This window comes from Kwoniella dejecticola, chromosome 1 (assembly GCF_000512565.2).
Source record: "Kwoniella dejecticola CBS 10117 chromosome 1, complete sequence".
NCBI lineage: Eukaryota > Fungi > Basidiomycota > Tremellomycetes > Tremellales > Cryptococcaceae > Kwoniella > Kwoniella dejecticola.
This window is the reverse complement of record NC_089301.1, coordinates 3,888,852-3,903,102: the sequence shown is the minus strand read 5'-3', so window position 1 is coordinate 3,903,102 and position 14,251 is coordinate 3,888,852. Positions and strand designations below refer to the sequence as shown.

Below are 14,251 nucleotides of genomic sequence, written 5' to 3'. Positions count from 1 at the left end.
GCAGAACATCGACGCGTGGCAGGCATCGGTGATAAAGCATCCGTTCATTTATGTCCGATTTTCACGACGCTACTGCATAAGCCATCCATGTTATCGACGTGCATAGATCCCATTCTTCTTTCTTGGCATTATACGTCAACGACATGCACTTGGCTGCTGGACACCGCCTCATGGATATCTGCATACGGCCTGTACATAGCATGTCTATTCACATATCTTCATATGTGACCGATCAAAAGACTTGTTGACAATAAAGACTAGCTGCGACTAGAAGTCTACGTCATATCAACGGGAACTCTACTTGAGAACCCAGCTGAATGAAAACACATTAAGTCAACGATGAGTACTGGCTCCACATTATCAAAGGACGAGAATTTGCACTTCGGTTGAGATTCATAGCAAGTGAATGGCATCTCATGAAGGACAAAGGGCGATGACAAAAGACACTCTACTCACGTTTTAACCACAAACAACTCATCAGGCATCCCTTGCTGTACTGCTTCTCGTATGACCTCCAATCCAGCTTCATGGAAACAGTCGACCCATTTCTGATGGGACCTATAAGAGTAGCCGATGGAGTCATTTTTCCAGCAGTTCAAGATACAAGCGAAATCTCTGAGCTTAGCTTACCTGGTCAAACTCGAATCCTCCTCATCCAAGAACTCTTGCCCAACTCCTCCCGGTGCATCATCACAGCAATTCTCCTTAACGAAGATGTAATTATCTCCATTCTCCCCTTCTCTCAGCGCTTTTCGAGCCGTCTTGAGGAAAGTCACGAGATCCGGATGACTCATATGACCCAAACACCATTGACACCATATCCTAGGCGTTTCATGATCCTGTGTCAGCGAAAGCACGCTTGCAACGATCCATTCTTCTTTCTCTGAAGGGTATTTAAGTCTCATGTCTTTATCGACTCACACATCATAGACAATCTCATCCGCCATACATCCTTCCTTCTCGCCCAAACCACTTGGAGAAGACACCAGCCCGATCTCTTCCCCTTGCTCGTCCACGGGGAATCGGGGATCCAACCCCTGCAATCCTCTCTTGATGAACCTAACCCTCTTACCCTTTCCGTTACCTTCGGTGATCCACTTTTGCTGTTCGTCCAGTCGCCTCTTCTGCTCTTTCATGGCATCGTCATCCCCTTCAGCGGTCAACGAAGGCAGATCGCGCCATTCGCCAGAGGAGGCGGCTCTGTAACCCTCTCTAACGAATTTATCGACCGGTTCAAGCAGGACAACGTCGTCGAAGAGCGGTAAGAGCACATGACGCGTGACTCGGCCTATCCCTGCTCCGACGTCTAATACGGTCCGTCGATGAGCAGGAGCAGACGGCGGAACGGGTGTGAGAGGGTTAGGGAAGGGGGATAACGATGGGATGAAGGAAAGAAGGAGGAGTCGTGAGGAGAGTTGTTCGATATGCGGGACGGGCTATGTTTATGAGGCAGGTTGCACTCAGCGCGGTTTTCACGCTGTATGATAGCATTGACTATAACGAAGTCTCGAGTTGGGAAGCAACTGTATGATCTAGAACCCCCGATGCTGAAGTTGGACATGCCTAGTGACCCAGCCATTCTGGCCACGATTCAACGTGAATCAATCACTACCCCTATCTCACTGATCGGCCTTGATCTTACAGCTTGCCTTCGATCTGCAAGCCCGCCCCCTCCATTCACACACATCGCAACCACACCGCAGCTTTAGATCCACTCACACCTTCGCCATATCCACCAAGCACACCATTGACACTAGCATCCACTTTATCCCAATACTCAATCCCCTTCTCGTACACCGGTCCAGGCGGGGCCTTCTTCTTCAGCGCCGAACCAAGTGCTGAGCCCGTAGCTGGACCATTCGAGCGTGTATTCGGTCTGTGACGTTTCGGATCGGGTATCTATATCGTGCGGTAGACAATAGAGGTTAGTCAGGCTGAACATTATGAATGGAAAGGGTGTTCGCTTCAATTCCACAATATGATTGTGTCCTCTTTGCGCAAGGAGCATAAGGAGCCCGAAAGGATACATACATCAAGAGAAGGCTATGTGAAAGGTATAATTAGTGAAGCAGCACGATATGATCCGGTCCGGAAGGATGTACGGGAAGACGTACCATGTTGAAGGATAAATACTGTGGGACGTGTCTTGAAGAGACAGGCTTCTGCTGAACCGTGAGATATTGAGAACGGGTTGCGAATGATCTGAGTTGAGTCAATATGGTGGAGCGTGAGAGAATGCTGGCTCAAGCTGTGAGGATGTATGAAGAAGAGCACCAGAGTGAACGTTGAGATGAGATTTGTTTACGCCAGTTGAAGTGGAACGGACCACCTCCACCTGACACGCACGTCCTTGAGAATCCGTTTCTCTTGCAGTAGGAATTCATTCGATTTCTGCATGAGCAGATGCACCCAAGCAACTAATCCCCGTTGATCCCTCTACTAGCTATGTAGGTTGACATCTTCGCTAGAGCACACATTCACTGAACGTGGTCTGGTTGGTATTGCATAGACTGACATGCGGAATGCTGACTGATCGTTCCCTTAATCAGCCAATAGCGTCTGAGTCCGGTGGACCAGGTTCATGTTACCAATAATTAAATACCATTGACAAAGCAGGATGACTTCGTTGCATATACAAGCACGGTATCAGACGGTGTCATTCATCTCACTCCAAACCCAATAAGCCTCGATCACACCCTAGTTCAGCTAACTGTCTCGTTTCTTTGTCCATAGACTTCATGGGACTGATGAAAGGCGGGAACATCGAAAGAACGGCGAAGGAAAGTCCACTCATCTGACAACGCGCATGATTAGTACTGATGAAAATGCCCCATCTGATCTGATCAGACAACGGACTAAGACCGTTTCAAATCAAGATGTGAACTGACGAAGAAGAATGTTGGATGAAGAAATTCACTTACTCACCGAGATCGCTTCTTCATCTTCCTCCGCTTTTGCCTCATCCTCCTCTGTCGTTTCTTCTTCCACTTATCGCGCATGGTGTCTTACTTTCTTGTTGGGCATCAGGATGGGTGATCAGGATCTGACGTCAGACCGTTGCTCCATGGGGTCAATATGACTCACTTGACTCTTGACCTTGAAACTATTGCGTTTGCCGCTTGAAGGGAGATGGATACAAAAGAACAGCAGATGGGAAGACTTGGAGTCGTTGCATATCATATCCCATTTCATTGATGTCTCAGTGCGTGCAAGGACGCAGACAAAGTACAGAACACGACGCAAGAGGATGCGTGTCGCATACACTGTGCTGTTCCAATCAAGTGATCGATGTTCAAAGGAGGTCACGGTCAAATATGTAGAAATTGGCATCTGCACTTGGTCATCAATGAGATTGACTTTGTCCCATTCGAGTGATTGATCCACAGAGGATAATATCTCTATCACATTCATACTTGACTGGAACACTAACACTGTATTGAAGGCATGCACCACTCAGAGTCTACATCAATCCGAATATCTAGACGTGGTACTGTACAGTACAATAACGACTGGCGTACGTGCTCATCATTTCGAAGCAAAGTAAGCCTGACTCTCCCTTATGGTCTGTATCAACCCCTTCTCCTTCGGTGTCCACCCCGTCCTCTGCTTCGTGATACTATTCGCCGCGGGCGCATCCAAGCCAAGAACCATATTCATAAACCCTCCAAAATGTTCTTCCCCTTTCTCAATACTTTTGACTTCCACCCCCAATCTCTCTCCTATCACCTCAGCGATCTCCCTCCCTTTCACACCCATTTGCGATGCCCCGTGCAATATCCCTTCTTTCCCCCCTTCCAAAGCTAGAGCGTACAATTTCGCAGCGTCGTTAACATGACAAGCGGACCACCTATTCTCCCCTTCCCCCAAATACCCAGCCACTTTCTTGGTTCGTGCGATATTGATCAATTGCGAGATGAATCCTTTATCCCCCTCTCCATAAATCACCGGACTAAGTCTGATCACGATTGGAGTTACCCCCTTGGCTTTGATGGCGTCGTAATGATCTGGTCGGATGGGAATGACGAATGAGTCGGTTTCTGAGAGTTCTTTACCGCCGAATCCTGCCATAGCCCCGCTCAGTGTTCCGCTAGTATTGATCAGAACTTTGTGTCGATCTTGATCTTGACCATTCGAAGATAAACCATCTGCAAGAGCTAAGACGGCATCCGAAGAGATCGTAGCTTGCTTAACGAAATCGTAACCCTCTCCACCGAAATTATCGTGATTCATAGCCAGGTGAATCACCGCGTCGATGTCTTCCTTGGAAGCTTGGTCCTTGAGGAAAGCGGGGTCTTCGATGGAGCCTCTAATAGGAATACCACCTGCGTCAGAGATGATCTTGTCAGAACCCTCGGATCGAGATAAGGCGACTACGGTATGTCCACCTTCGACCAGATGAGGGATCACGCGGGATCCGATCCAACCTGAGCCGCCGGTGATGAATACTTTCATTATGAATACGATTGTATGCGTGTATGTGGAGGTCTACTTGTTCTCTGAATGTGACTGGGGTGTGATGGGTATTTCTTGATGGCGAGGCGATGCTAAGGTTGGAGAATCGACTGCTATGAGAACCTTCAGATAGGTCGTTGTCTTGGTACAAGCAATTGATCGTGACTCCTGAAACTTCTTCAGATCAGTAGACTATCGAGGGGTCTTTCGCTTCTTATATACGATACACCCCTGCTATCGATGCCCGAGCCATATTGAGTGATGCGCCAAGCTCATAATTCCAGCACAGTCCACACCTCGGGAATCGGCACTCATTGTGCTCTCCTCCCGCCCAAAATAGATCATCTGTGTCCTTTGATATCAGGAGGATGCTCAGACCGACGGCCAATATTCGCATAGAATGACGGTTATCGTCAAGTCATAGGTAAATGAGATCATCGATAACGCCTCGGAGATGGGATTGATCAAATTCCAAATCCAAAAATAGCACAGATGCCAAGTGATCAGAAATAACCTTGATGATCCTCCGGTACCCACACCTCGGTCTTCGGGAACTACGGTATGTTACGTATAAACATTTCTCCATTTTACCCACTGCGACAACAATAGCTTCGCGAAATGCGAGGGAAGTGTTCGTTGTAGCTCGCAGACACAAGTGGAGCCCGGCGGTCTTTACGTCACCACACATCTCAGATCTATTGACGTGTTTCTCTTTTGACGAATGGGTTCGGTGCAACTAAACTCGGACTGATGCAACTAAGTTATCTCGTCGAGAGCTTGGCCGCGAACCGACTGAGAGACCCACTTGACTCTATTCTGACTGATCGGGTATCTTATGCATACAGCATGTGCGAGCAAAGTCTGCAAAATCAATCCACAGCTCCCTCTCATCTCATCTCATCTCTTCTCCTGCTAACCTGCTTTTCCTGCAACTTATGTCCTCATCCTTCTGCACTGGCTAAGCGTACCTTCTGACTGCGCCTAAAGCTCATCGTGCTCTGGCGCATCCTCATCATCGAAGATCTCCTCATCGGCATCACCGCCAGCTGCAGCCTCGCCGCCAGATGACTTTCTGTGTTGCTCGACAAACTCGACGAGAGAGTCTAAACTTCGATCACCGTTGTAATCTATGAAATCGCTCGATCCAGCAGGCTTGAACTTGAGGGTGGGGAAACCTTGCACCTTGAAGGGAGCGGCGGGGGGATATCATTCTCGGTGGCATCCATTTGAGCGCTACGACATGGAGCAAAGAATGTGAGCTAATGTCGCCCAACAATGTTCGAAGAGGGAAAGAAATACACAGAAGCGAGGCTCACATGACGATGTTAGAGTTGGAAGCGTATTTCTCGGCCAAAGTGTCCCAGATAGGAGCGAGTCGTTCTGCGAGACATCCAGGTGATCAGAATCAGCGGACAGCGATCATGGGGACAATTAGAAGGTGAGAAAGCAGGGGGGTGAAATGACAAGACGCAATCAATGGTGAAAGCGGAATGGCGGCATGATGGATTGTTTCACTCACGACAGTGTCCACACCAAGGAGCGAAGAACTCCGCAAACACGTCCTTCTCCGTTGCGCCAAACAAGTTCTCCCAATCATCCGCTACAAGCTTGTATACCGGTTGATCCTGAGTCTCAGGGATCGGCGCCGACTTGATCGACGGTTGAATCTCCCCTGCTACGAATTTGTCCAAGAATGCCTTTACCGATTTACCGCTGACCTTTTCAGATGGCGCCAAGGGGTACTTAGTTTGCGCCGCCAAATCTTGAATGACGAACGCTGGCCAGTTGTCTCCTGGGAGGTTAAGGGATTTACCATGATCGATGAATTTGACAGCGTCAATGTAGACGAAGTTGACTTTTCCTTTGTGTTCCCTTGCGATCGGCTTGATCTCCTCCACGAGTTTTTCCCTGGTGTCCACTTCAGCCGGGTCGACAAAGAGATAAGCGATAGGTAACCCTTGTTCAGCGTATGTACCGAAGTTCTCAGGTGAGATCTCGTCTAATAAGGGAACGGAGTTGGTCTTGACGAAATCTGCCAAGGCGGAAGAGTCGAGGTTGGTGATTTCTCCAGCGGGGAAGATGGAGTATCCCTCGTCGAAGGATTTGTACAGGACAATAGCTGGCAAAGAGGGTGATTCCGGGATGGAGGGTAAGGAGGACTCGGTGAATTGACCGAATAAGTAGGAGTCTCGGGCGGTGTTGGCGTACTGGGAGTAAGCGGAAGGGATTGGGTGAGAAGCGTCTCCGTAAGCGACAAGGACGCTGCGAGCGAGGACATCAACGTGCTCAGTCAGCGCGAAAGCACTAAGCGGCATTTGGAATGGGGAATCACTCACACTTTGTCGGATTTGATGAACTCGGCGTGAGACTCAGAAGTAACGTCTGAAACAGCTGGGAGGGATTGCCTAGAAGGGTTGATAGATTAGGATTAGCCCACATCCAATCATGCACATGCGCAACTCACTTGATCATATAGCTGATGATCCCGTCAGCCTTTCGAGGACCGGTGTAGTCTGTAGGTGTACCATTTCTGAACACCTTGAGTGTCGGGTATCCGCTGACACCGTATTCCTGACAAAGCTCGGCGTGCTCTGTGCAGTCGACCTGATGAGTAGAAGGAGAACGTCAGTGGCTGGGCTCGGAGAAGCGGTAGCAAGCGCAGAGCTGCGGCGGCTACATACCTTGGCAAGCTTGATGCCTTTCTTGACGAGTTCGGTAGCTGCCTCTTCGTAATGAGGAGCGAGGCTGAAGCGGGAATATGAGAGTCAGCGAGAGTGCAAAAGGTGCTTTAAAGTTGACACACTCACTTCTTACAATGTCCACACCCTTGAGATAGTATGCAAGTCAGTAAAGAGGTAATTGTATCACCGGTGGACTGAAATGAACATACAAGGAGCGAAGAATCTGTAGATGGTGAAGTAAAGCGAATTGAGATGTCAGCTCTCAGTCCCTATGATGTATGTATCGTCCTGACTTCTAGCACGCAAGGCCGGTGATCAAGGAGCGGCAGATATGAGAAGTTTGAGGCAATACTCACTCTACCAAAGCCAAATCCTGATCGTAGACTTCTCCCTTGAACGTATCTTGAGCCAAATCAAGGACGTCTGAAGCTACGACATTGGTGAGTGCTGGCAACAAAGCAGCGAGTGCCAGAGTGACTTTTGATGTGATTCTCATCGTTCTTGCCTTTGCCTAGTGTTCAGTGAGTATTGTCTAGGTGGAGTTGAGAGAATGGGATCAATGGTTGAAAGGTATTTATGTTAATAGCAGAAGGAAGGATGAAGGATGAATCAGCATAAAGTGGATGATATGCCCAGTGGACAGCTCCACGTCGACGCGATCATTCAGGGTGTAACAAAACGACGACTTAGGTAATAAGAATATCCTCGCATAGCATGTCGATCATATTCCATACCACAATAGCATCATAGATGCATGCTGTACAGAAAAGACTGGATCAGCACACACTAGTACGCCGACAGACCATCGTTCCGCAATTAGATCATTTCAGTCGACACCCTCATGTCCCCATGGAATGTGTCATGTCATAGCTCGGACATCCGGACGATGATGGTCTAGCGAGATGAATCACCATACGGTATAATCACCCTCCACGTCTCTATTGTACAAAGACAGATCACTCCCGAACTGATGCATACCAGCGTCAAATCGCACAATACGCTTTTTATTGGTTGTTTTCTGACATTTTATCATATCCCTTTCGAAGCTATGAGGCCTGCGTGAAATCTTTCTAAATCAGATCAAACTCCTCACTCTAGTACATCAATTGACCACTACCACTCCTCCCCCTCTTGCCCACTAACCACATACTGACCATCGCTACAACCCACAATGGGGATCGGGATCGGATCACGTTGCGATGCCATCGCCTGGCCCACAGGCAGAGTAATGGTGGTCGGGAACCCAAGGAAATGAATTGTTGCAGTCATCTCTGACCATTGGGGTTCTTCATACAGGCTATTCGAGAATAATAAAGTCAGCTCAATCACCTCACCAAAATCACCAGAGTCCCTTGTCTGAGCAAGGACAGATCTATGCTTAAAATCGACTCACTCGTACATCGCTACTCTGACTTTCCAAGTCTCCTTCTTCCCCTCCGCTCCTACAGCTACGGATTTCCCGATCTTCTCATCGAGCCAAAATTCAACTCGCTGTTTCTGGACGATCGCATCGATCAGCGCGGCGAGGTCGGTAGGAACGACGGACGCCTCGAAGATATGGGCGTTCTTCTCTCGTCTTGACACGATAATCTGGTCGATGAGATTCGCTTCGTTGACTGCGTGTGTTTGAGGGAAGTCAAGTCAGTCAGACTATCTCTATCTGCCTCCAAGCTAGTAAATTGTATGACAGCAAGGTCGACTCACCCTCTTCGTCCCTAGCAATCTCGTTCAAGCGCGCCGCGAAATCAAGTATAAGTCTACTGAATTTCCAGATGGGCGCACCATCAGGCAAACATTCATTTGTAGCATCGACCTCAAAGACAAGACCTTGATGAGTGATCGAGGTGGGAACACCGTCCTTGAACACTGCCTGTACTTTCAGTTCTTCTTGAATCGTTTCGTCGGGCTGCGGTCAATATCAGCTGGTCAGTACTTGTCGCGCGTGAACACGGATCGATTTATGAAGTCATGTGTTTGGATCTCAGTCTGAGGCTGAAAGCAGGGCACATACCTGACCGTCCACGAACAATCTCATGATTACCTCGCCTTGATGTTCGTCCCAACTTACAGGCTCGAATCTGACCTTCTCCCATAGTCCCCGTAAGGCCATAGGGGAGCTGGCTCCTCCGAGATCAACATTGTCGAAGTTGTCGATATCTGCGTTTGTCGTGTCACCTTTAAGGTATGTCGAGGGAATTGCAGAATCCTCGTGCTCGAGTTCCTCCATCTCGACATCCTTAGGCTGTAAACTCATCTACACCAGACAGTATAAAGAGGGAGTCAGCTTTTGTCGTTTGTCTATGGGCTCTGCTCTTATCCTTCCGCATTGTCCAGATAGGCAGAATCAGGAGAAGACGAACGAAGCCGAAGTTTAGGAAGCAAGTTTGCTCGTCCAGTGTACACTGCGACTCCAGAGAAGATGGCCGTTCACCTGAATGACACTCACCTCAGAGGTCCCATCGGGGAAGAAGTCCATGACCAACTTCTTACCATCTGTCAAACCCTGCTCGTTGTGCTCAAAAAACGTCTTGAGCCCATTGAGCAGTACCTCGGCATCATTACCCCCAGGCTGGGTCTGGGTCTGACCATTCTTAAATCCCCCAGGGGCTTTATCGGCCTGTTCGCCTATACTTTCTTCCGCTTCGGCTTCAGCATCGAAGATCTCCTTAGCAGCCAGTAATTCCTCCTTGAGCTTCTCGAGGGCTGTCTCGATCTCTTCTGGCGAAAGAGGTCCCTGGGCAGCACCCGAGCTGGAGTGTGCATGCGCGCCGAGAGAGGATCTAACGGTTGCGGAATTACCGAATAATCGAAGTTGTCTGAATTGACCCTTGCCCTGGGCATAGGCAGATACAGATCCTCCTGAAGCCAAGCCGATGGATCTTAGTGATCCTGAAGTTGAAGGAGATCGTTTCGAGAGGGCTAGAGCGAGCATCGTGATAGACGTGAAGGATACGGCGGAGAATGCTAATGCTATACCTGTTGAATGCGTAGTAAGGAGCTGAAGTATTTGGGTGGGTGTAGAGAAGGAAGTTTGTGTTCCGTCGAAATAGCCTTTATTGTATATCGACTGGAAGAGAGCTTGTGAAGACGGGTGGGTGGGTTGTGTGGTGTTGGACTCGGAGTGAGCTAGGTGTGATTCAGACGATGTAGATTGAGGTTGATCTGCGAAGATAGTTATGAGAATTGAGCAATTTTGCACGACTATGATTTATTGCGAGGAGCAGGAGAAAGATACTCACCTGTTTGTACTTGTTGGGCGTCTGGACTACCTTCGGATTGGGCTTTATTAGAATATAATAAGTCTCCAAAGTATTCAAGCAAAGTAGGCATATATCGGTATTTGGAGATGTTCAGTGAGTTACGAATGAATGCACGAACGAACAATGAAGGAGGCAGATTTATTCAGACTTGACTAGGCGTCTTATATACCTTGCACCTCTCTATGTGACCCAGGTAAAGACTTCACATCGCAATCTAATCACCCGGAAGTTCGAGTACCTCTTGAAGTCCAAGCGAGATAGGGTGGAAATGACTTCACATGGTGATCATTCTTGCTCTTTCTTTCTTCCCGCTTTAGCTCGATAGGTGGATGTTGTCTATGGAGTGTGATACATAGCCGAAGGGGAAGGGGTAGGGGAAAATGTAGCAGTGTTGAAATGCATGATGCGTTGCGACAATAGTAGTGGTAGTTGACCATTTCAGTTGGTATTCAACAACAGAAACAACGACAACAATACGAAGAGTATTTTCGAGGGTGCGGTTTCAGGAACAGGGGGAAATGTCAGATAAGATTACCCAAAACCACATTGTCATATCGTCATATTGCCATACCTCACACCTTCACAAGCTATTCAATAGAAAAGGGGAGAGCATGCATGAGAGGTGAGATACACAAGACCGGAGGAGACAAAGCAGAAGCGGAAATTCAATAAGCCCAGAAATGGGAAACCTTAGGGGAAATCTCAAAGCCAAAACTAAGCAACAGCACAATACGATACAAGTGGAAACAAAACAATACAACCTGAACCACCGGAAAGACAAAGGTCATACAAATCATACAACCACAAGAATGATACCCCGTTTGAGCACTAGAGCACGAAAAGCTCATACGCAGACCTAATGACCTAATGACCTAGTGGAAAGGCCAATGATCAAACCTACTTTTCACGCGCGAAAAAGCCCAGGCACCCAAACTCCTATCTCGATCATGTTCTTCCTCGTGCGCTTCCTTCTTCATTTTTAGTCTATTCTGTCCTTGTCCTTGTTGTTGACCAGACTCGCGCTGGCCACCAACAGTGTCGCTCGGATGGTACCATCCAAACCCCTTGATTCGCCACGCATCATTCAAGCCCAAGCCAATCTGGGGTGTTCCAACCGAATGAACGGTCCACCAATGCCCATGAGTATTAACATTGGCGCTAGAACTAGCACTAGATCTTCGAGAACTCGATCTACCATCTTGATTCGCCACTGCACTTGAATTTGAAGGCTTGGAGGGAGACGCAGATGATTCGGGCGATTTGACAGAATATGGAGATGGCTCGCGACTTCTTATACCTGACGAAGGTGGTGGAGGAGGACCATTATCGTCATGACCACCGTCATCATCAGAATCGTTCTTCTCAGGACGGGTCTGGCTACCTGCTGTCATTGGAGCTGCTCGAGGATTTGAAGTCAGAGGCGCCGCTTCAACCTCTTTCCTCACCACGTCCGGCCCAGGAGGGGGTCGTTCAGACGCTTTATAAGGATTCTTCACTTTTTCGAGCGGTGTAGCGAATTGTACACCTTCAACTGGTCCATACCTCTTGCCTAAATCTTGAGTCCCTTCTTCTTTCGAAGGGGTATCGGGATCGGCCATTGTTGGAGTCAGGATTTGGGTCGCAGCCGAGTTCTGCTTATGCTTCGTCATCTCCGTCTGATCATTGAGATAGGATTTCTTGACTCCCTCAATCGCTTTTCGAATATCGGAGAAAGGCATGATTTCCTGTTCATCTTGTCGGGGTTTCAAGCTCTTACTGAGCCGATCTCCGTACGCCGAGGTCAGAGCTGGAGCTGAAGTTGAGGTAGTCGAAGGGGGGGTAGGTGTCGAGGCAGTGGGCGATGATGGCGAGGACGAAGTCGGGGATGAGGGTGACAATGAGCTGGGTGAAAGTCCTTGTTCAGATGAATGCTGATTTTTCAAAGCTGATTGACCCTTTAGAGCCTCAAGAACCCTCTTGATGTCCTCCGATTTAGTGAGATTGTTCTTCACCAACTGATTATTCAGACTGACCTCTCCCTGTAACTCCCTTCCAATCTTGATCAGACCATTCAGGTTTTCTCTGAGGTGATACGTCTCCGACGCGATCTTTTGAATCTCATCTCCCACTTTCGAAGGTATAGGTGTTCCATTTGCATTGTTACCTGAGGCTTTTGAAGGGACACCACCGGCACTACCGATCAAGATTGAGCTAGCTTTCAGGATGTCGTCTACACTTTGCTTGATCCTCTGCAAATCAACTTGATTCCCATTCAAGTCTTTCGCGATCATCCTGAATTCCTTTTTGAGGTTCAGATCCAATTCTTCGAGTATTCTCTTCATTCCCCATGCTTCTCCGATATCGGAATCCGCTCTTGATTTTAGAGGTGCAGGTAACGACGATGAAGGGGATACCAATGCCGTTGTCGTCACCGGATCCGGATTTCCGCCTGCGCTTGGAAGATCGCCTTGGGGACTCGTAGGTGACCTTTTACCAATCGAGTTGCTGTGTGTGTCTTCCATCAACTTCCTTATCCCCAAGATCTCCTTACTAAGCCTTCCCACAGACGCCAGCTCGTTCTTCTCTCTCAGCTGAACCAGCGCCAAAGTCTCCTGTAAGCCCCTTTCGACGTTTTTCAATCTATTGCTCGCGCCGTAAGCCAGTAATCCGGTGCTTGCTAATACGATTCCACCAAGACCGAGAAGTAGGATGTAATTGTTGTCATTCGCTGTTGCGAGCACCGCATTCTCGGGTTGAGCTGAACTCTCTTGTGAAGTGACGGAAGAAGCGCTAGTGGAGTAAGGTAAGAACGGTTTGATCTTCAAAGCATCATTGTATCCAGCCCGGTAGGATGATCGGAGGATCGTATCTAGTATGACTAGGTTACGGGATTCTATTGTGAATGCCAAGTTAGTCCAGTCTGCTGAGCATCTTTGATGAACCGGTCAATCGTGGTGCATGCATGAGCAGTTCACTGCGACGTAAAGGTGTGACGGTGAATGGAAGATGGACGGTAGGGGAGAAAAGAAAGATATGACATGATGCGATGACTCGGCGATGATGTTCAAATGACTTACGAAGTCCATCAGTCGCACCACCTGTTAAGCGCGAACCTCGTACTTCCACATCCCCTCGCTGCTTGTCCATAATGGGTTCGGCATGATCGGTATCGGTATTGTTATCGGTGTCGGTGATCAGGTTGCTCCGACCTCGACGACCAGAGAGGGGTATAAATGTGAATGGTCCGTCAGATCGATCGCCATGACCATGACCATGACCATGACCGTCGACGTCCCCTTCCCCATTTCCACTCTGACCTTGACCTTGCACTTGATCTTGACCAGCCGTCTGCTCGGAATCACGATTATATCCCTCACCGTCCCATCCTTGACTAAGCCTACTCCACTTCTTGACCCAGATCTTCCCCCTTCCTCTCAATTTCCCCTCGGGATCCATCCACTCTTTCTCGTATTCTGTCCACTTGCCCTGCCCCTGCCCGGGATCGTTCGCTTCCGGGTCCTCATGCTCGTTCAGAGGAGATGAGGGCGAGGCCGAAGATCGATCGGACGAGTGGGAGGATGGGAAGAATCTCATTTCCACCTGTATTGCCACCCTATCTCACTGCGTTTGGGTCTTGGTTTGGTTGTATCAAGGGCCTACAAGGTGTACGATGGAAGTAAGTCGATGGATTCGGGATGTGAATCTATCCTTGATATGTATGAAACAATATCGCTCGATCAAGATGCAAAGAGATATGCGGAGTGGGAAGGGGTGAAGGAGTATATAGTATCGTATGGTCAAGTGACACTGGATGATTGTGATTACCGGTCCATCAAAGTGGAGGTCATTCTCATCGCACATCACACATCGCACACATTC

The 14,251-nt window shown here is 48.5% G+C and overlaps 5 protein-coding genes across 5 annotated transcripts; all 5 read right to left on the bottom strand.

Annotated features, from left to right (window-relative positions):
* Nucleotides 1-452: 452 nt before the first annotated feature.
* On the bottom strand, nt 453-2,117 carry I303_101437 (uncharacterized protein; the record flags this gene model as incomplete). The annotated part of the gene is made up of 5 exons (XM_065968337.1): nt 453-558; nt 631-822; nt 922-1,436; nt 1,720-1,899; nt 2,115-2,117. The coding sequence occupies 5 exons, from the start codon at nt 2,115-2,117 to the stop codon at nt 453-455; spliced, it is 996 nt and encodes a 331-aa protein (XP_065824409.1).
* Nucleotides 2,118-3,525: 1,408 nt separating this feature from the next.
* On the bottom strand, nt 3,526-4,452 carry I303_101436 (uncharacterized protein; the record flags this gene model as incomplete). The annotated part of the gene is made up of 1 exon (XM_018404804.1): nt 3,526-4,452. The coding sequence occupies one exon, from the start codon at nt 4,450-4,452 to the stop codon at nt 3,526-3,528; it is 927 nt and encodes a 308-aa protein (XP_018267458.1).
* Nucleotides 4,453-5,433: 981 nt separating this feature from the next.
* Nucleotides 5,434-7,629, bottom strand: I303_101435 (protein disulfide-isomerase domain; the record flags this gene model as incomplete). Its single annotated transcript, XM_065968336.1, has 10 exons — nt 5,434-5,555; nt 5,612-5,685; nt 5,769-5,832; nt 5,972-6,714; nt 6,789-6,857; nt 6,917-7,056; nt 7,134-7,197; nt 7,260-7,278; nt 7,343-7,356; nt 7,490-7,629. The coding sequence occupies 10 exons, from the start codon at nt 7,627-7,629 to the stop codon at nt 5,434-5,436; spliced, it is 1,449 nt and encodes a 482-aa protein (XP_065824408.1).
* A 617-nt stretch (nt 7,630-8,246) lies between these two features.
* On the bottom strand, nt 8,247-10,463 carry I303_101434 (uncharacterized protein; the record flags this gene model as incomplete). The annotated part of the gene is made up of 6 exons (XM_018404802.1): nt 8,247-8,430; nt 8,527-8,749; nt 8,838-9,039; nt 9,145-9,387; nt 9,580-10,295; nt 10,373-10,463. 6 exons carry the CDS (start codon nt 10,461-10,463, stop codon nt 8,247-8,249), a joined length of 1,659 nt encoding a protein of 552 aa, XP_018267456.1.
* An 802-nt stretch (nt 10,464-11,265) lies between these two features.
* I303_101433 (uncharacterized protein) lies at nt 11,266-13,966 on the bottom strand (the record flags this gene model as incomplete). Its single annotated transcript, XM_018404801.1, has 2 exons — nt 11,266-13,265; nt 13,450-13,966. 2 exons carry the CDS (start codon nt 13,964-13,966, stop codon nt 11,266-11,268), a joined length of 2,517 nt encoding a protein of 838 aa, XP_018267455.1.
* Nucleotides 13,967-14,251: the final 285 nt, after the last annotated feature.